This window comes from Poecilia mexicana, unplaced genomic scaffold (assembly GCF_051168715.1).
Source record: "Poecilia mexicana isolate PSO_F unplaced genomic scaffold, ASM5116871v1 scaffold_20, whole genome shotgun sequence".
NCBI lineage: Eukaryota > Metazoa > Chordata > Actinopteri > Cyprinodontiformes > Poeciliidae > Poecilia > Poecilia mexicana.
This window is the reverse complement of record NW_028263389.1, coordinates 15259251-15278807: the sequence shown is the minus strand read 5'-3', so window position 1 is coordinate 15278807 and position 19557 is coordinate 15259251. Positions and strand designations below refer to the sequence as shown.

Here is a 19557-nt window from a genome sequence, read left to right as displayed (position 1 = left end):
TTAACTTTGTTTTCCATATAAAAACAGACTAAATGCCAGTCGCATCACTCTGGCGATTCACAATGCCTAGTGCAGTGTAAGCAGTTGGTTGAGCAGAGAGCTCAGGCTGTGGTGTGTGGAAAATGCTAGTGGAGGCAGACAATGCCGCAGTCCGAGGCCTGACCAGCCCTGAGAGGGGCAGGGGTCGCCTCACTGCGGCAACAGCCCCCCACCGTCTCCCTCCTTTCCTTCTCTTTTTGCGATCTGACACAGGATGGGATCAGGGAGCACACTGAAGTTTGCCCTCTGCGAGGTGCTGCAGTTTGCTGGCTTGTGTGTGCCACTCTTCATCGTGATGCAGAGATTTGCCATCATTGTGGCAAAGGTCAAAGCGTCTGCGCAGCCCCCCAGCGACACCAGCACAGCTTACTGGCTGATCGTGGCCTCCTCAATCGCCTATGTCACCTCCACCGCCCTGCTGGTGTGGGTACCCCTGAAGTACTTGGTGTTTATAAAAAAGAAGTTTCTTGTTGGGAGGAAGAAATGGTGAGTTTCCGATGTTCTTACTGTTTGTGGTCATCAACTTGCAGTGCAGCCCAGACTGGAACAAGACCGGTTGGTGTGAGACAAAACAGGCCTGTGGCAGCTTTTAAGTTCATGTAAATACCATGAGTTAGCAACTTCTGTAACTGCCTCTGTCCTGCTCTCTTATCTTTTGTTGTCCTCACTTCAGGAGGCCTGTGGCCCTGGTATATGTAATCCTGTCCACGTTACCCTGCTTTGCCTTTCTCATTGCCAGCTCTGAGGTAAAAACATGCAGAGAACTATTTGATACATCTGTTTAGGTTTGAAGGCCTTTGCAGCAAAGGTGACCATTAGCAAGAATCCCCTTGTTCTCAGGGGAATAATATCTAACTTAATGGTTAAGAAACTACTGATAAGCAGCTTGGTTCCTCTTCCTGTCTATGCTGTCAAATCATCTATCCATGAGGCCCATTCGCACTTCCTTGCTGGCTGCAGTCCAGTCCTGATTTGCCGTTTTGTGAAGTTTTCTCAAAAGTCTGAGCTGACCCTATGGCCCTTTTCTTATCCGGTGTCTTCCAAAAATGCCGTAAATTCTGCTAAGATGACCATCTTTGTCAGCTTTTTTCTGTGTTCCATCAATGTGAACTACTGACTCAAGCAAATACCATAGGTGCAAGAGATATAATGCAGCACATCATGGTCATTCTTGCTGACTTAAAATGGAAAGGTTTGGGTCATTTGTAACTCAATTATCAATCCTAACCCAAACTCATTATTGTCATCTCATTGTTTGTCCAGGTTCAGATAAACAACAACATGAAACACGACACATTTACGGAGATCCCTGTGTCTTTGGTCTTCTTCTCCTTAATCTGCATTGATGTTGTGGAGAGGATCCGACACTGCAGATTGACCGGACAGGGTGAGAGCAAAACCAGCTCCTTTAATACCCAGTCATGTGCCCATTTAGAGGTAACTCCTATTGATATTAGATGATTTTTCAGAACGCAATACAGTGATAGATTTGCTGACCTGTCCTTAGTGTATGTTGCCTCTTACTCATTGACAGCTGGAGGTAGGCCCCAGCATCCCCTGTAATCATATTAGGATAAAGTACAGTGAAGGAAATTATTAATGAACACCTGTTAATTTTGTAAGATTGCTCACTTGTAATACGAACAAGCTTTAATTTTATGGAAGTTTCAAGATCCAGAATAAACACACTACTTACCATGAAAAGTTCAAATATGACTATCATGCACATCTATCTTCTTTCTTCAAGTACCTTTTAAATCTCCATAACAGACCTTTCATAGTTTAATTCCATTGGCTGGTGAGGATCGTTTTTTTTTTATGAATAATATATAATTCAGTGAACTAAATGTTCAGCAGAATAGAGTGGTGGAGGTGACAAATGCATTGAAGGAATAGGGGACACTGATCTTGAATTAGAGTCTTCTTCCTCCATTGAGAAAATTGAAGATGGGTAACTAACGACCATCAGTTAAGACTCACTCAGGAAAATCTTTGCTAGGAGCTAAAAAGTTGTTCTTGCCAAGCAGTAACCTTAGGACTCAGAGAAGCATTAAGGGTACAGAGGAGTAGAGTTCTGAAATGTGGACTTACTTGTGAGCAACAAAGAAAAAAAGTTTAGCTTCGCAAAAGAGATTTCAGTGAAGTTTTAAGTCATGGATGATCAAATAGTTATTTCACTCTGATGTGAATAGAGCCTTCATGTCTTTGTAAGTGAGATGACTGCATGTTTTTTTTTTTTTTTTTCCATTTGTATGACTTTGGGTTGTATTTCTTTTCAACACCTTTTTCTCATTTGACCTTTTTTCGTTGCAGCTAATGAAATGGGAAGAGATGCTGAAATCCCCTCCACTGTCTTAACTCATGTGGAACCAATAGCACCAGTATCCCCCATCACTCCAGCTGTGTCAGGAGCTGCCGTTTCAGGACCAGCTGTGCCCGGCCCGGCTGTATCGCGGCCGTCGATGCACAGGCAGGGTATGCCAAATCCTCTTCAGCCTGGAACAAGTCAGATAAGTGACAGGAACCACAATGGAGGAGGGATACGTCCGGAGACCAATGGTGCCGTAGCTGGAATAAATGGGACCTCTGGCCGGCCATTTATCATCTCTTCTCCTGAACTGAGTTCACCATCAATGAGTGGACCAGCTTATCATTTGTCTCCATACACCTACACGGGCCCTCTGAGGTTTCTATGTGTCAGTGATGCCCGAGCAGATGTGTTCGTTGATAGCTTTATGTTCTGGATGGATACGGTGGAGATGGTGAGGGTGGCAGGACATCCACTGGTCTACTACTCCGGCTGGGTCTTTCCCATCTACATCTTCAGCTATGTGTCCTGCCTACGTGTGGTGGTCATGCCCAACACCCCACTCCTTTCCTCTCTAGGAGTCGCACTGCAGGACTTACCTTTCTTCTTTGTGCGTGTTGGCCTCATAGCCCTCTTCGGGTTCGTCACGCCCGTACTCTACCTGATGAAGAATCTGTTGGTCTGTCTGGCATTTGTCTATTTTAATTTCATGACCAAGCTGAGGGTATTTAACACAGAAAGGATGTTCTTTTGAGACCATGAATGCGAGGACAGAACGCTGTCAGGAAATGCAACCTGATGGCATTCAGAAAGGGGTTCCACCAGTTTATAATTCATATTTAGCAATGGTATTCAAGGCAAAACACAACTGGATGCAAATACACCATATATGTCATAGAGTTTTGTAACCTAACCACTACATATCATTGAAAAAAAAATTACTAAAAAGACTAAATCGAATCTTATTTTAAATAAGAGGGTTTATTAGTGAGGCAAAAGTTCAGTTTATCTGAATGAAATCTAGCTCCACACATCTTATCAGCCCTGGTACAGATTTGTATAAAGCTTTCCAGTACATTTGTATGTTATTTTAGTAGCATAATCTAGACTGAATTTTTTTATTAGAAAATTTAACTTTTTTGCTTTATTTTGCAGACTTGATCTGAGTGATTAGAAATTTGTTCACTTTCTCTTCCCTTTAAAAATGACAATACAGGCCACTAATTTGATTAACACTCTTTGAAATGGGAAAGGTGAGAAAAAGGGGCATTCAAGGAAAACCGATGTGATGTTGTTCTTTAGTAGTTTTAAAATAAAAAAAGTTACTTGAATAAGAAGGTCTGATTCTTCCCCTGACGAGATGCCGCCCTGGGCAGTTGCCCATGTTGCTCATATCAGAAACTTCCACCAACTAAGCTGAAGAGAAGACATCATGAGTCTGGATGATCTAGAAACTGAGCAAGAAGGAAAGTAAATAAGTTACTCAAATGATAGGCTGGATTTCTTTTAAAAATCACTGATATTTTGCTACTGCAGTTAAAGATTCATTTCTTTAAAGGCCCTTTGGATATCTTCACAAGGGAAACTAATCGAATTTAACTGTGAACAGCTCTGTTTTTAATAAATTTACGTAAGGAAAAATTTGTAAGAATTTTAAACACAACTTTCAATTACAAAGTGTTGAAAGGGCGTATAGTTTTGCTCCCTAAAAAAAAGTGGTTTCCCAGTTAGTTGAAAAATAAAACATTCATTTTCTTAAGATCAATAGTTTTAGAAAAGTGAAAATATTTGTGCTCAAATGTCATAGAACAACTGGTGGAACCAAACAGTTTGCATTTGATTAATCAAAAATGTTTTGCTGAAATAATCAAATAGTACTTTTCACAGGCCAAATGGGAGCTCTCAGGCAATGCAGACACATCCAGTGTCAAATAACTGCTGCAATATGTTTCATTAACTCAATGTGCAAATATACTGTTTGTACCCCTTTCTACTCCTTTTGCAAAAATGGTTGTATGACTTTGACTGTAAGCTATGTGTTTTAAACCATCATAATGTGTTGTGAATATGTGTCATATAATAAAACAGAGTTGTTTACATGAGATTTAAAAACAATATATATCCATAAGAACATCCGTGTGAGTTTGTAACATAGATATATTTATTTTGGTAAGATTATTAAAGAAACTCTGAAAATGTTGATTTTTATGTGTAATTCATGTTGAGCATAGATTTTCCCTTTGTTCTGCCTGTTTTTGTCCCCAACTTCAACCTTTCACATTGGAATTTATACCATTTCTTCCCAAGTGCGTCCCGAGAGAAGAGGTTTCCTGCCATTCTTCCTGGCAACATTCCCATCACACAGATGAGCAACAGAAGGCATGGCTACAACGCACCTGCAAAGTGTGTTGTGCTTCAGCACAGCAGCCTTCATCGTGTAGCAGTTTGGTTAAATTCAGGGCTTATAAATGTGGAGAAAAATGTTTCTCCAACATCTCTAACGTACATAACTGAGCGGCAATCGTAAATTTGCTGATGTGAGAAATAAGCAAAAGAGAAACAAAGTCATGCAGACATAATTTAAATACAATTCTATGCTATTTTCTGTATTAATTTGTGGATACCAATGATGATAAGATAGCCAATTCGTCTTCTAAGCCTCACACAGCAAAATGTCTTTGACTAATACCTCTACCTATTTAGTTAAATTTTTTTAGATGTCGATTCTTCTTTGGTCGCACGTGGAAGAAAATCTTTTCTAAAGTGATTATTTTCCATTTTTGAAGTTGCAAGTGAAGTAAATGCATAAAAATGACATGTTTTGTTATTGCTAAGCTACCGCAGATGAAGATACAAGACTTTAGGTAAATCACATTACAGCATGTGATACCGTAGGATATGTAAAGTGATCTCCAGTGATTTAACACACATATGCTCCCTATGCATCCCTTTCAACAGACATGTAGCCAATTTGCCTGTATCCATGTCACTGTTGCAACATTTCTGGACAGTCTTGCAGACCAGATTGGGATAATCTCTGCTTACTTCCCCAAACAGGAAGCAGGATTTCCTTCTTGCATACTATCTATCTACAACTAGAATAATCTCTGTAATCAAGAGATTACAGAGATTAATCTCTGTGATTTGAGGGGATCCCGTCAAGAATTAGATTGGCAAAGCAATGCAAACTTAAATTAGTCGTTCCTAAAAACCAACGATCATTTGCGAGTCATCTTGATAAATCTTTTCTGATTTATTAGATGCACATTGAAGGTCTTTTATAACTTGCCAAACCTAAAGGAAAACATTTGTTTCAGGTGTTGTTCTTCTACAGGTCATTTTTGTGTAGTAGTGAAAGCCTACTTCCTCTTCTCTTTTTCCACAAAACTCTTTGAAATCCCAGGGAAACTGCAGACATCCGACCAACCGTGCTACCACGTGACAGGATGTCCATCACTGTGATTAAGGGCACAGAGACACCATGATTCTGTCATTGCTGCTCTCTGTCGAGCAACTCTCCACTCAACAGACTCCCATTCTCATGACTGGGAAACCTTCTGAGTCTAAACCAGACTTTGAGGATGTCACCTTTGTCAACATTTGCTCTGATTCTTTGTCTCCTGCAAGCCCTCCACATCAAAGCTGACATTGGTGAGTATCGTGGATACATTTGTCGATTCAGTGAGTTTGGGTGAAATTCATCAAATTCATCAGCATATTTGTGTGGTTTTGTTGTTTTGCAGACAGTGGTATTTTTCTGATCTTCAACCAGAACCACAACAAGTGCATAAAGGTAGAAAGCGCCAGCTCGGTAATACTGGCACAGTGCAATCCCCGTGCCAGAGAGCAGCAGTTTCGCTGGGTCTCAGAGTCTCGCCTTCTAAGTCTCTCCCTCAAGCTGTGTCTTGGAGCCACGGCAATTAAAGACTGGGTAAAGGTGCTTCTTTTTGAGTGCGACGAGAGTAGCAGTCTTCAGCACTGGCAATGTAAGAATGAGACCCTCTTTGGTTTGAAAGACCAAGATCTGCACCTTAATTGGGGCAACTTCAAAGAGAAGAATGTAATGATCTACAAAGGCGCAGGGGAGTGGAGTCGCTGGAAGATATTTGGCACTCAGGGGGACCTTTGCTCAAAGGGGTTTCAAGGTAGGAGTTTCGGGTCTACAATAAATTAATCTATCCAGCTTTCTGGAAAGCTTGGAGATGACTCAGAGGTTCCCCATACAATAATTTCCGTGTAAGTGAGAGTTGCACAGTCTCATTACATCAAAAATAAAAAAATTAAAATTCAAACACTGGTGTAAGTTAAAGGCAAACAACTTGAAATGCAGATCATCGAATAACTGACTGGATATGCTCAGCCCACTATGCATGCCCTCTGAGTTTCACATTTCTTTAAGTAAAATCTGATTTCAATATTTTTCCTGTTTTGTCAATGTTGACAGCATAATGACAGTGATTCTAACCATATCTAATCTTTACATGCTCAGAGACCTTTACCATAGGAGGCAATGCGTTCGGAGCCCCCTGTCAGTTTCCATTCAAGTACGCTTCGAAATGGTACGCTGAATGCACAACGGATGGGCGCACAGACGGGCAGCTGTGGTGTGCCACTGAGAAGGATTACCACACAAATATGAAGTTTGGGTTTTGTCCAACCAAAGGTATGTCTGTTTTTTTTTTTTCCTTTTTTCGTAAAGTTTCTCCTGGGTTTGTATTTTTGATCTTTTTTTAAATATTTGTGTTCATCCTTATTTATTTTTGTTTTATGTCATTTTGCACATATTTTTTATTAGACTCCCCTCTGTGCCATAACTCCTACAGCTTGCCTGTTTGATTTCTCTCTCAACTTCATCCTATCAATAGTCAGTCACCGATTCTCTATCCATTGAGCTTCCCTGGTATTTAAGCTTCTCAGTTTCTGAGTGATGGATTCTTTCATGTTTCTTTCATTTTCCCTTGTACTTGTCCTCATATTGGTAGTCCAGTATTTCCATGACAATTTTATGTTAATTCTTTCATTGAAATCTTTACTACTCAGCTTTGTTGGCCCAATGCCTTTCAGTCCTTCTGGAAAACCGTGACACTTACATTGTATTTCTAAATTACTTTCCCTGAATTGGCTTGATCATCAGGTGATTTACAACTTTTTATACTTTCAGGGTCTTGCTTGGAATACATGAACTTTCTGGTCACTAAAACTTCTGAGGTTCTTCCTAAAGCTACTCTTACTCTCCTAGATCTTAAAACATAATTTCCCCCTTCTGGGCAATTAATCAGTTTTCCTTAAAAAGTACCTAGAAAATTATGGAAAGTACCTGTTTTTTTCCTTGTTGACTTCTGTATTTCTTACAATCCAGGATCAATTGGTTGGGACACTGACCCAGTCACCAGGGTTCAGTATCAGAGGAATACACAGGCGACTCTGACATGGCACCAGGCCAGGGTGAGCTGCCAGCAGCAGGGAGCGGACCTCCTCAGCATCGTAGAGCTGCATGAACAGTCGTACATTTCAGGTATGAAGCAAGCATTCGGTCAATTACCTGTAACATGATTCAGCTGAAAATCAATCACCCTCTGATTTATGTGTTGATAAAGGGCTAACAAATCATTTGGGAACATCTCTGTGGATTGGACTAAACAGCTTGGACTTTGAGAGTGGATGGCAGTGGAGCAATGGAAACCCATTCAGATATCTAAACTGGGCCCCAGGTTTGCTAAAGAACTTGATTCTACAACATTTATGTATCAAATTGGAGTCAAAGAGGTTGCAACTAACAGTGAATCCTACAGGTAATCCATCTTCAGTCCCTGGAGACAGCTGTGCAACTCTAAATACAAGAAAAGCATCAAAATGGGAAAGCAGCGTTTGCAGCAACAAACTTGGCTATATTTGCCGTAAAGGAAACTCTACCAGTCTGCCTCCACCACCAGGTAAATTGTTTACAGAAAATACTTCAAGATAGGGCAATGCATCTGTATTTGCATGTGTTCTTACTTCTGTTTGTCCTTAATTTCTAGATAAAGGGCCCAGCTTCTGCCCGAGTCACTGGGTGCCCTATGGAGGACAATGTTATTACCTGGAGAGGAGTAAAAAGATGTGGCGGGACGCTTTGGCAGCGTGTCACAAAGAGGAAGCAGATTTGGCCAGCATAAGCAACATAGAAGAGCAGAGCTTCATTATAACGCAGTCAGGATATTGTAAGTGGTGATTTACATGACTAGACGTCTACAGTAGTTATAAAGCAACCAGAATTTGGTGGCACACTACACAAATATCTACGACGTGAATTCAGTGTTTGGTGGTGGGCGGCTAAAATACGCTTTCTTCTGAGTCGGGAAGTCCTCACCTTACTGTGACTCAAAAATGGCAAACATTGCTAAGCAGGTACTATTTCTTACTTTTGACGTTGTTACACATTAATGGTTTTATTAGTTGTATTAAAATTCCTAAATCTTCAGTTGAAATAGCAAAATTATATTTTTTAGCATTTGCTTTTTATGTATTTGTTTTCCAAAAAAATGGTACAACAGTTAGTAGGAAAGGCAAGCATGCCCATAAAACAAATATCTCTGTAGAATTTGTTTTAAATGTGAAATATCAAAAGATATCTATGGAGACTGAGGGGCTTTACAAGTCTCACTTTCTGACGTTTATAAGTTAGTAAAACACGGGTGGAAATAAAGACAATTCACCAAAACATGCTGATATCTACGTACATTAAGCAAATTAAAAGTTTAAAACAAATACATCTGTGACAAACAAGGCTGGATGAAATATTTTAGCAATTAAACAAAACAAACAAACAAAAAAATGTCTTGCATTCACTTCCATCTCTGTGTTTTTCACCTCAGTACAGACAGATGTGCTCTGGATCGGGTTGAACGATCAGAGGAACCCGATGTTGTTTGAATGGTCTGATCGCTCTCATGTGACCTTCACCAACTGGCAGAGTGATGAACCATCTCACGCTACCAACCACCAGGAGGACTGTGTCCTGATCCGAGGAAAGGTAACATCTGCAGCTGTCCTGTTGTAAAGACTGAAGTTAATGGATATGCTGTAATCGTTTCCATATTTCTCACGAAGGAAGGAAAGTGGGCAGATCACATGTGTGAGAAGACATATGGATATATTTGTAAGAAGAAAGCTTCCACAAAACCGACCGGAGGTACCCAAGAGGAAGTCAACCCAGGATGCAAGCTCGTGAGTAATGTGGCTTAACGTTAACAAAACATAGAAGTAATATGACTCAATGCGTTAAGGCTCTTTGGTTTTGTAGGGCACCACTAGATTTGGTTCCTATTGCTATGAGATTGGACGTGAAACGAAATCGTTTGAAGAGGCAATGCAGGCATGCTCAAAAGGGGGTTCGAACCTTGTAGATATTGCTGACAGGTAGGAATCATTATTAACCTTGCGACTAAATGACCTTAAATCTAATGAAATGATACAAATATTACTAAAATGTGAGTTCAGATACTATTTATGGCACTTTGTGCTGAAACACTCATCAACTCTTGCTTTTTCAAAACAGGTATGAGAATGCTTTTCTCGTCAGTTTAGTGGGACTGAGACCAGAAAGGTATTTTTGGACGGGGTTGACCAACACGGAGGAAATTAATGTTTTCAAGTGGACGACAAGAAGACAGGTTACCTTTACTCATTTCAACGTTGGCATGCCAGGTAAAGTCCATGTTCTTTAACTATTTAGCTGTCTATCTTTACAGTTAAATTGATGTTTCTTACTGCGGGGTGTTTTGAATTACCATATGTTGCATATGAAAAGTGTAAAATAAACTTACCTTGCCTCAATGATGCTTTTTTAAACTATAGATTTGCTTAGTTGACCTCCGTCTTTAGTTTTTATTCAACAAATGAAAGAATCTGAGCATAAACAAGCAGTCTTTTTTTTTTTTAGATTTATTGGTAAATGTGAACATCTTCAATATAATTATGCATGTAAATCTAATTTACATGTGTCGCTTCTAAATGAGTAGAACTAAGATGAGTTTATGCTTTTTTTTCTTTCTGAAAAAAAAAAGATAGAAAACAGGGGTGTGTTGCCATGACAACTGGGACTTTTGCTGGTTTATGGGATGTTATCAGCTGCAGCAACAAAGAGAAGTATATTTGCAAAAAAAAGGCCGAGGGTGTGCTTGCGACAACCGTCCAACCGACCACCCCGCAGCTGAGCTGTGCCTCCGGTTGGACGCCTGTTGCTAAAAGGAATGTCTGCTATAAAGTAAGAAGGAAGTTGTGAATTTTTTTATTTTTTATTTTTTTAATAATATGATGGTACTTGTAAAAAAATATATGTATACATTTTCTTTTTTTATTTGAAAGGTTTACAAGAAAATGAAGGAGAATAAAAAGACTTGGCAGGAAGCACAGGACTTCTGCAAAGCCATTGGTGGAAACCTGATCAGCTTACTGAGTATGAGGGACTTAGAAAATGTGAAGTATGTTAATCTGCGCTGACATCCTCGTTGGAGCTTCCTATATTTGGCAGTTCCAAAGGTCCTCCGTAAATATGTTTTCTGTTTTCTTGTAGTTTTTACGTTTCTGAGCCGATCTGGATAGGCCTGAGACTCATGGGTCCCAATCAAGGTTTTGTCTGGAGTGATGGATCACCTGTAAGACATGCAGCATTTTCAGCAATAATAATAATAATAATAATAATAATAATAATAATAATAATAATAATAATAATAATAATAATAATAATAATAATAATAATAACAAAGTTGTGGCTGATCGTTTTAACTCTAATTATTCTTTTTGTCCTAAAAACTGTAATCTAGTTCAGTTTTGAGAACTGGGGCTTTGGAGAACCAAACAACCACAATGACAATGAACACTGTGCAGAAGTTCACTTTTACTATTCACGTCACTGGAACGATCGGAACTGTGACTCCTATAACGACTGGATCTGCCAGATACGCAAAGGTAAAACTCACTGTAATCCCAACGAGAAACAAAGGCTAAACAAAGCTTTTCGCTTCAACGTACTTGAAACACTTTGCTTTAAATCAGTCATTTTTTAAGTTTATTGTTGTAAACAGTTTCTTAACAAAAATTTACCGGAAAATTTACCAACTTCACCTCAATCAGATTTCACAAAACCAACCATTGCTAAGTACTGATAATGAGCTCAAATTGTGTTTTTTTTTTTTTGTTTGTTTTTGTTTTGTTTGCTTTTCTTTTGTCTGTGTTGTCACAATTATATATTTCTGTCTTGGAGGTGACTTTCCTTCAGATTATCAAAGTTAGACTCATAATTACAACTCAAGGAGTTAAATATGTGGTAGCAAGTCAACATTTTGAATGTGGGTGAGTTTCAATTCCATAAATGTCACAAAAATTGTTGTTATTTCTATTGCTTTTTCAGGTGTGACTCCCAAACCTGAACCAGTCTTTATTGTAGAAGGTAGGTTTCAACATTATGACCATTTTCATCAGAAAAGCTAATCAAGGAACAAGTCAAAACCTACATGGTGGAATAACAGTCACCTGGAAATAGAAACCAAGATTCACATGTCAGTTTTAGCAAATTAATATCGTAATAAAAAGCAAAAAAAAAAAAAAAAAAACTCAGCTGGAAGTAAAAGAGCCAAGCATAACTTACCAAATTGTGATAAGCCAACACTCATATTTATGTGAACTAAGAAAACTGTGAGTCAAACAAAATGAGAAGCAATCTTAACTAATATTGTTGACCCGTAAAACTCTTTGTTCTTTTTCCAGTATTCAACACTACAGAAGATGGGTGGCTCATATACAATGACAGTCATTACTACATAAACAAAAACAAACTACCGATGGAAGCTGCAAGAGATTACTGTAAAAAGAACTTTGGTGAACTTGCAGTCATAACAGGCGAAAGTGAAAGGAAGTTCCTCTGGAAACAGGTGAGAGTTACATTTTATTGTTCAATAAGGGAGGTCAGAATGACCACAATACTTGTTTTTTTTTTTAAGTTATAAACAACAGTTTTTGATTTAAAGTTTCTCTTATGTTTATGCTTACACAGTTAATAAGGGACTCTCAAGCACAAAACCATGCACAGTACTACATTGGTTTGATTGTGAACTTGGATCAGTCCTTCAGGTAAATAAATTAGCTAGGGCAATTGAGTTGACTACAGAATTTGCCAGTAGATTCAGTTTAGTCTTTTTAAATTAAGTAACTCCCTATTTTATCTACTGTTTTCAGCTGGGTAGATGGAACACCAGTAACGTACACTGCATGGGAAAACAATGAGCCAAACTTTGCAAATAATGATGAAAATTGCGTGACAATGTACTCAAGCATGGGTAAGTCTGATTCAGATAAACTTTGAATATTTACTGTTGTCACTTTGCTTTATAAATTCTGCATGTGTAGGTTATTGGAATGACATCAACTGTGGTCTGGAGCTGCCTTCTATTTGCAAAAGAAGAGCCAGTTTTATTAATACAACAATGGCACCAACTACCCCTCCTAAAGGGGGATGTGCACCTGAGTGGCTAAACTTTAAAGGAAAGGTATTATTACAATGTTTGGCACATATTTTCTCACTGTAGTTTCCCAGTAAATTCTGTTTACAAATTCTAAGGATATTGGAAGTGACGCTAGCGAATAAAATTTGCCTTGTAAACTCAGTGCTACAAATTCTTTGCGGATAAGAAGAACTGGAAAGATGCCAGGACCCACTGCCAGAAAGAGGGAGGAAATCTTGTGTCTATCACCAGTGAGAGAGAGCAAGGTCAGCACCCACACTGTCTCATAAACACTCATAAAAGACGGATTCGATTTGCTTTGCTCAAGATTCACAAACCAAATCAATCTTAACTTGTACAAGTTTATCGGAGGGCTGTCCAAAGCTTAGGCACAATTTTAGTTCTGCTCTTGTGTCTATGTTTGGAATTTAAAGTTCAGATTTGGCTTATTTAGAACCCCAAAAATAGCTTTGCAATTTTCAACCAAATGTCTTTTGAGTTTTTGCGCATGCATTTCACGCAAGTTGAGAATTTCTGTCTTTGGTAACACTTTATTTGAAGGGGGGTGAATAAGACTGACATTACACTGTCATAAAAACCTGTCATTAACATGAATAAGCCTTCATGAATATTTATGACTGTTGTCATAAAGCGTCATTCGGTAAATTATGATACTTTTAATACAAAGTTGACATTATTCAAAATGCCTTTGTTATGACAACTTGACATTAACCAAGAAATCATTACTGATATAAATTTGTTATAAAAGTATTACTGATTGCACTTTAAAAATGAGGTAACTTTATGGTATTAAAGGTAAAGTTTGAACAGTAATGATTTCCTGGTTAATGTCAAGTTGTCATAACAAAGACATTTTGAATCATGTCAACTTTGTATTAAAAGTGTCATAATTTACCGAATGACGCTTTATGACAACAGTCATAAATATTCATGAAGGCTTATTGATGTTCCTGACATGTGCTATGTCATGTTTATGACAGTGTCATGACAGTCTTATTCACCCCACTTCAAATAAAGTGTTACCCTGTCTTTTCCTTTTCAGCATTCCTAACAACACAAATGCTGAGCCAAAAGGAGGATCTGTGGCTAGGCATGAACGACATCAATTGGGAAATGCATTTTGTGTGGACAGATGGCAAAGCCATTTCATTCACCAACTGGGCCAAAGGACACCCCATATCAACACCCGACGGACGCTTCTTTCTGGATGAGGTTTTTACAACTTCATTGAAAGTGCCAGCGTTTAGTTCACTTGCGGTTATATTTACTTTACATTTTGTTCTTTCATAATAGTTTGTTTTGTAATTCAGTAAACAATTTCTTTTTTCTGTCTGTCATAATATTTGTCTGCTCTTTGAGGCTACCATAGATTTTCTTCATCATAGTTTTGTTTGTTTATGTGGAAATACTTAAAATTCAGACTTTCTTACTAGAGTATTTTCACAAACTGGCCCAAAATGATCTAAATCTGATTGAACAAGTCCTCAATTTTCACTCCCGTTTTGCAATATAAATACTAGATACGATAGGGATATGAATATTAATGCTACATTACGTATACAGATTGTGTCTTATGCTTTGTTCTTTATATTATGGCCAGAACTATTCATTTGTCAGATTTAATAAATCAAGCAGGTTTTGTAAATTTTGAAAAGAAAAAGGCAACTCGTATAACTTTTCTGTCTTCTTCCTGAGGTGTTTGACTGTGTGATCATGGTTGGCAGCATCCTCAAAATAAAAGGACAGTGGAAAGTGGAAGACTGTGGTGAAAAACGCGGCTTTGTCTGTAAAAAGAATGTTGGTGAGTAACGTGTGGGCTTACAGCAGAGAAATAAAAATAAAATGAGTAAAAATAAAATAGAATAGAATTATGTCCCAGTCATACTGTTGCTAATATTATTTGCATTTTAATGACATATGAAACTATGGCTACTCTGTACAGATGTAGCATATGCAATCTGATGTCCAATTCAACCAGATACATAGCATTTAAAAAAAAAAAACATTAAAATTGAAACTCATCTTTGTGTAAATTCCTACAATAAAACCTAGAGAACAAATAAGGTTTAATTGAACCTCTGTTGTTATTAAACACAAAGTGAGGAAAAGACAGGCCTCCAAGGTAAAACCACAAAACAAAAAAAAAAAAAAAAACACATTTAAATCTCGTTGGTTTACTTTACCCCAATGACACAAACTGGAAGTTGCACAACTTCAGCAATGGGTGATTTCTTCAGCAGTAGTACTGCTTGAAGTCCTTGACTGCCAGAGGCAGTTCATTATGGCCTTTCATTTTGTTTGGAGACAGAAGTGTTTTTTCAAACACGTTAAAGAAAGATGCAATTGCCAGGACTTCGAGAATAAACCTGTCGACAACTGACTCACATGTCTTGTTTGTGCAGATTCCCAGATTGCGGTGCCAGCCACCACTGTTTCACCAAAGTCCTTTTACAAGATTGGCAATGACTCCTACAAAGTGGTGGCCCAGAAGATGAGATGGGATGAGGCTCGGAGACAATGCCAGGCAGACGATTCAGAGCTGGCCAGCATCCTGAACCCCATGATCCAGGCTTTTGTTACCTTGCAGATTTCCACACTCAAAGAGCCAGTGTGGATCGGCCTCAACAACAACGTGGTAAAGCCTGCTTTTAAACATTTCCACCAGAATTGTATTTTAAACATAAAACCTTTCTAGTTCTGTGCTAATTGTCAATTATTTTCTTTCCAGACCGGAGGTCGCTTTAAGTGGGTCGATAACTGGCTTCTCTCTTACACCAAATGGGGCAAGAATGAGCCAAAAAACTATGGCTGTGTGTATATAGATGTTGATCACACATGGAAGACAGCGGAATGCTCCAGCACTTATTATTCAATCTGCAAAAGGTCACAGGGTAAGCTAATCTCTTAGTTACCTTTACAGCTGCCCACTGCCTAAACTATAGAATAACAGATCTTACCTCTTTTTCAGACTTAGCGCCGACTGAACCACCACAGCTTCCTGGCAACTGTCCAGAGCCAAAGAAGGACAGATCCTGGATGCCTTTTAGGGGTCACTGCTATTATTTTCTGGGCTCTGTGGTCGACAACTGGGCTCATGCCTCAGTTGAATGTATGAAACTAGGTAAGTTGTGAAAACTTTGCACATTCTTCCCTTATCCCAACGGATGAATTCCAGCAACACGTGTTTGGGTTTTCTTAGGTGCTTCGCTGGTGAGCATCCAGGACCCTGTAGAGGCAGAATTCATACAGAAGAATATTGAAAGCCTGCAAGATGAAACCAAAAGTTTCTGGATTGGTCTCTACAAGTCCCATGATGGTGAGCATGATAGGGCTAATTTCAGACTTTGTTGACTTAAAAAATTGTATATTGTGCTTAAAAAAAAAACAAACCATGAAGGTTCCATGTTAAAAAACATGAATAGTCTCTTTTCTTGAGAAAAGACCACGTATAGATTTGGTTTAAGCATGCACACTATTAAAAACTCATTGCGGAGGTTGCAGTTCACTGTCTCCTGGTCGTGCAGATTAGTTTGTCTGATTATTGTTTCTCTGCTTCAGATGAGTGGATGTGGATCGATAACAGCGTTGTAGACTATACCAACTGGAAAATAGGAATGCCAAAGTCTGACTCGTGTGTGAACATCCATTCTGACAGCGGCGAGTGGAGCACAAACAGCTGTAGCAGATACAGGTCTTACATCTGTAAAAGGCCTAAAGGTGAGTTTAACCTGCTGCTATGTTATTTATATCTATATTGGGCACTTACACTGAGGTCTTGCTATATTTCTACAGTCATCCCACCTACATCAAAGCCTCAGTTCATAGGTAAGTAAATGAAGCAATTTATTCCATAGCATAATTAAGATGAATTATAGATCATTGTGTCTAATTTATGGTTCTGTTTCTCTGGCAGTTCAAACTGTTAAAGAAGCATCAGTACACGGCTCTGCCGGCATCACAGTGGCTATTGTGCTGATTGTCATAGCTATAGTCGGACTCACTGCCTTCCTCCTGTTTCGCAAACGGATACGGTTACCCATGGCAACCCTGGCCGAGTGCACCTTTGACAACAAGCTGTACTTCAACAATCCAAATCGAGTGCCTGTGGACACTAAGGGCCTGGTGGTGAACATAGAGCAGAACGAACAAGCATGAGGAGACACCAGTAATAATTAGCACAATAACAGACGATTCTAAATTATCTTTATTACCTTCAGTTTATGAGGAAACTGGCTGAACGACTTTGATTAAACTAATTGAAAGGTCATGATGGTAGAAACCAAACTCCATTGAGTTTATGTTCATATATGTATATACAAACACTATATTGCAAAACGTATGGAATTACCCCTCCAAAAAGTATAGTTTGGCCAGTAGTGTGTAAAACCAGAGCACCTACTGTAGCCATACAGACTGCCTCTGCAAACACTGGTCATGCCATAATAAGTAGATGTGTACTAGACCTCCGAACTTCCTGTGTCCTTCCGATTACCTCAGTGAATGAGTTTCCATTGCCAAGAAAGTGTATCTAAGCTTTGCATCACCAAGTGCAATCCAAAGTGTTACATGCAGCAGGGAAAAGCGGGCAGCTAAGTTTGGGATTGACCCCTTCCTATCACAACATGACTTCACACCAGTGCACAAAGCAAGGGCCAGAAAGCCATGAATGAATGAGCTTTGTGTGAAATAACTTTATTTCCCTCCACAGAGTCCTGACCTCAACTTGACAGGACATCTTTGTGATGATTTAGAGCGGAGACTGTGAGCCGGGCCTTCCTGTCCAGCACCAGCTCCCAAATGTATTTTTAAAGCAATGGCCCAAAATTAAAGTATACAAATTATTAACCCCTTTTGGAGAGACATAAAGATTGAAATTGTTAAGATCATAATAAGTAAAAATAAAATAAATAAATAAAATTATTGCAGGTAAATTCATGCATGTATGAAGGCAAATATACTAATAATTTTGGCTGCATAGTGGATGTATCAGTTTAATATGTACAGAAATTGGTGACATATTAGTGTAGTTGTGAATATTTACATGTTCAAAATCATGAAAAGAATATCTGCCTTTCGAGATCAACAAACACTCCTCAGATGTGATGCTTGTCAATATTTGCTACAGACCATTCAGTACTCCTTGCACTATTGTAAATAGACACTGAATAAATAAAAAATATGATTAAAGTGACTTTTTTTTGCCTTTTTTTTCTACAGAACCCTATTAGAAGCAATGTAGAGTTGAATAACATTCTCAGAGCTTGGTTTCCAAATGCACAAAGGATGTTAATTTTTTTATCAAAGATTAGAGAGAGTAGAAGATGAAATACCAAATAAGGTGAAAAGGGAGGAAAGAGATTGATAGTCCTTTTTTGCTTTCAAAGGTTCCTAAAAGTGGGAAATGAAGACATAATTCAAAACGGGAGCAGTAAAATCTGCTTCAGCTTTGTAAAATACTATTTGAAAGAGCTTAATTGTACCGTTATTGTTTCCTTCCTATTCTTAACACGGTTGGAGATTACAACTTTTACCAGTTTGCAGTAGTTTACTCACACTACTGTTGCTGGTAATTTACTGTGAATACAACAACGCACTGAAAAATAACATAATATGAAACAATTGCTTTATCCCTTATAAGAATAATCTATTTAAGTGGTTGTTAAAGTGGTTGTTGCTGAATACTGATAAATTTTACAAAGAAAAAGGTAAATGGTGGTGTTTTAATAGGCTTTTCCAGGAGTTTCAAGTGAGGGAAAGTATAATCTGTAACAATGTTGAACTTTACACAACTAAAATCAGATCTTCTTTAAACATCAGTGCAGATCTGAGCCAGGCTATAAACTGTAGCGTTAGTAATTCGCTCACAACTACCATGATCTCACACCCACTACTAGTCTGAATGTTGCAAATGAAGCTGTGACCCCTTTAAAGCTCTCACAGCTAATCTTCAGGGACTGAGTCAAACTCTTTTTCTTCCAAGACAGCTCTACCAGCTACACTGACACTCAAAAAAAATCTCGCAAAATAAACCTTCTGCTGATCCAACAAAGACAATCTGTTGTCGGAGATAAACAAAGCTGGATGCAGCAGCTGTGAAGAGCAGAGCACTCTGGTAGTCTGATGTGCCAGGTGTCAGTGTTGTTTTTCAGGATCGCTTTTTAGAAAAGAAAAAAAAAGTAATCTTCTTGCTGCTGTGCTGATTCGACCTGCAGGGTTTCCCACGTGGGAGGATCATAGAAAGCCTGCTGTATCTTGCTATGTATTTTTTTTTTTATCTTTGATGAGTCAGAGATCATGAAAAAGTAAGAAATGCTCACTCAAGCCTGCTCCCAAAGTGGGAGAGACACATTAGATCCACAAAATGTATTTACCTGTTGCCAGTATGAAGCACAGTGAAAAAAGGATGAGATTTAAAGTACATCGTAAGGAATCAACCCACCCCAAAGGCTGCACATCACCTCAATAGAGCAGCTTTGTGTCGTGTATTTGTTGTGTAGCTATTTGTTCCTTCTGTCCTCATTTGTCTTCAAACACTAATTAGTTTCTCGACAGCAAAGCAGCCAGTTCTTTCCCCCTTCTATGTGCCCTGTGCTCTTTCACTTGCTTGCGCTAATCCTTTTGTTTGGGGCTGAGAGGCCCAGGCTTTCACTAACTAACTACGTAGCACTGTAAGGATTGGTTCGACTCAAGGGTGCCCGCTGAGATCTC

General features: G+C 38.7%; 2 protein-coding genes across 2 annotated transcripts; both read left to right on the top strand.

The window, feature by feature from the left end:
- The first annotated feature begins 172 nt into the window (after positions 1–172).
- On the top strand, positions 173–3101 carry LOC106915356 (transmembrane protein 236). The gene is made up of 4 exons (XM_014982903.2): positions 173–525; positions 713–785; positions 1303–1426; positions 2353–3101. Exons 1-4 carry the CDS (start codon positions 254–256, stop codon positions 3099–3101), a joined length of 1218 nt encoding a protein of 405 aa, XP_014838389.1. The 5' UTR covers positions 173–253.
- A 2756-nt stretch (positions 3102–5857) lies between these two features.
- mrc1a (mannose receptor, C type 1a) lies at positions 5858–18040 on the top strand. Its single transcript, XM_014982929.2, has 30 exons — positions 5858–5998; positions 6091–6492; positions 6837–7010; positions 7707–7862; positions 7945–8058; positions 8140–8280; positions 8368–8547; positions 9202–9359; positions 9437–9553; positions 9630–9745; positions 9885–10033; positions 10393–10592; positions 10694–10809; positions 10902–10983; positions 11152–11296; positions 11739–11777; positions 12095–12258; positions 12381–12457; positions 12563–12663; positions 12734–12873; positions 12992–13094; positions 13892–14061; positions 14545–14650; positions 15252–15484; positions 15578–15740; positions 15818–15970; positions 16049–16165; positions 16408–16566; positions 16642–16674; positions 16763–18040. Exons 1-30 carry the CDS (start codon positions 5929–5931, stop codon positions 17002–17004), a joined length of 4320 nt encoding a protein of 1439 aa, XP_014838415.2. The 5' UTR covers positions 5858–5928; the 3' UTR covers positions 17005–18040.
- The last annotated feature ends 1517 nt before the right edge of the window (positions 18041–19557 follow it).

Excerpts from the sequence above, each read along its gene's own strand:
- LOC106915356 (XM_014982903.2), top strand. The coding sequence starts at position 254 with ATGGGATCAGGGAGCACACTGAAGTTTGCCCTCTGCGAGGTGCTGCAG. Across the intron at positions 786-1,302 it reads TTCTCATTGCCAGCTCTGAG|GTTCAGATAAACAACAACAT; the intron begins GTAAAAACATGC and ends TTGTTTGTCCAG. Across the intron at positions 1,427-2,352 it reads CTGCAGATTGACCGGACAGG|CTAATGAAATGGGAAGAGAT; the intron begins GTGAGAGCAAAA and ends TTTTCGTTGCAG.
- mrc1a (XM_014982929.2), top strand. The coding sequence starts at position 5,929 with ATGTCACCTTTGTCAACATTTGCTCTGATTCTTTGTCTCCTGCAAGCC. Across the intron at positions 9,554-9,629 it reads TCAACCCAGGATGCAAGCTC|GGCACCACTAGATTTGGTTC; the intron begins GTGAGTAATGTG and ends TTGGTTTTGTAG. Across the intron at positions 16,567-16,641 it reads CATCTGTAAAAGGCCTAAAG|TCATCCCACCTACATCAAAG; the intron begins GTGAGTTTAACC and ends ATATTTCTACAG.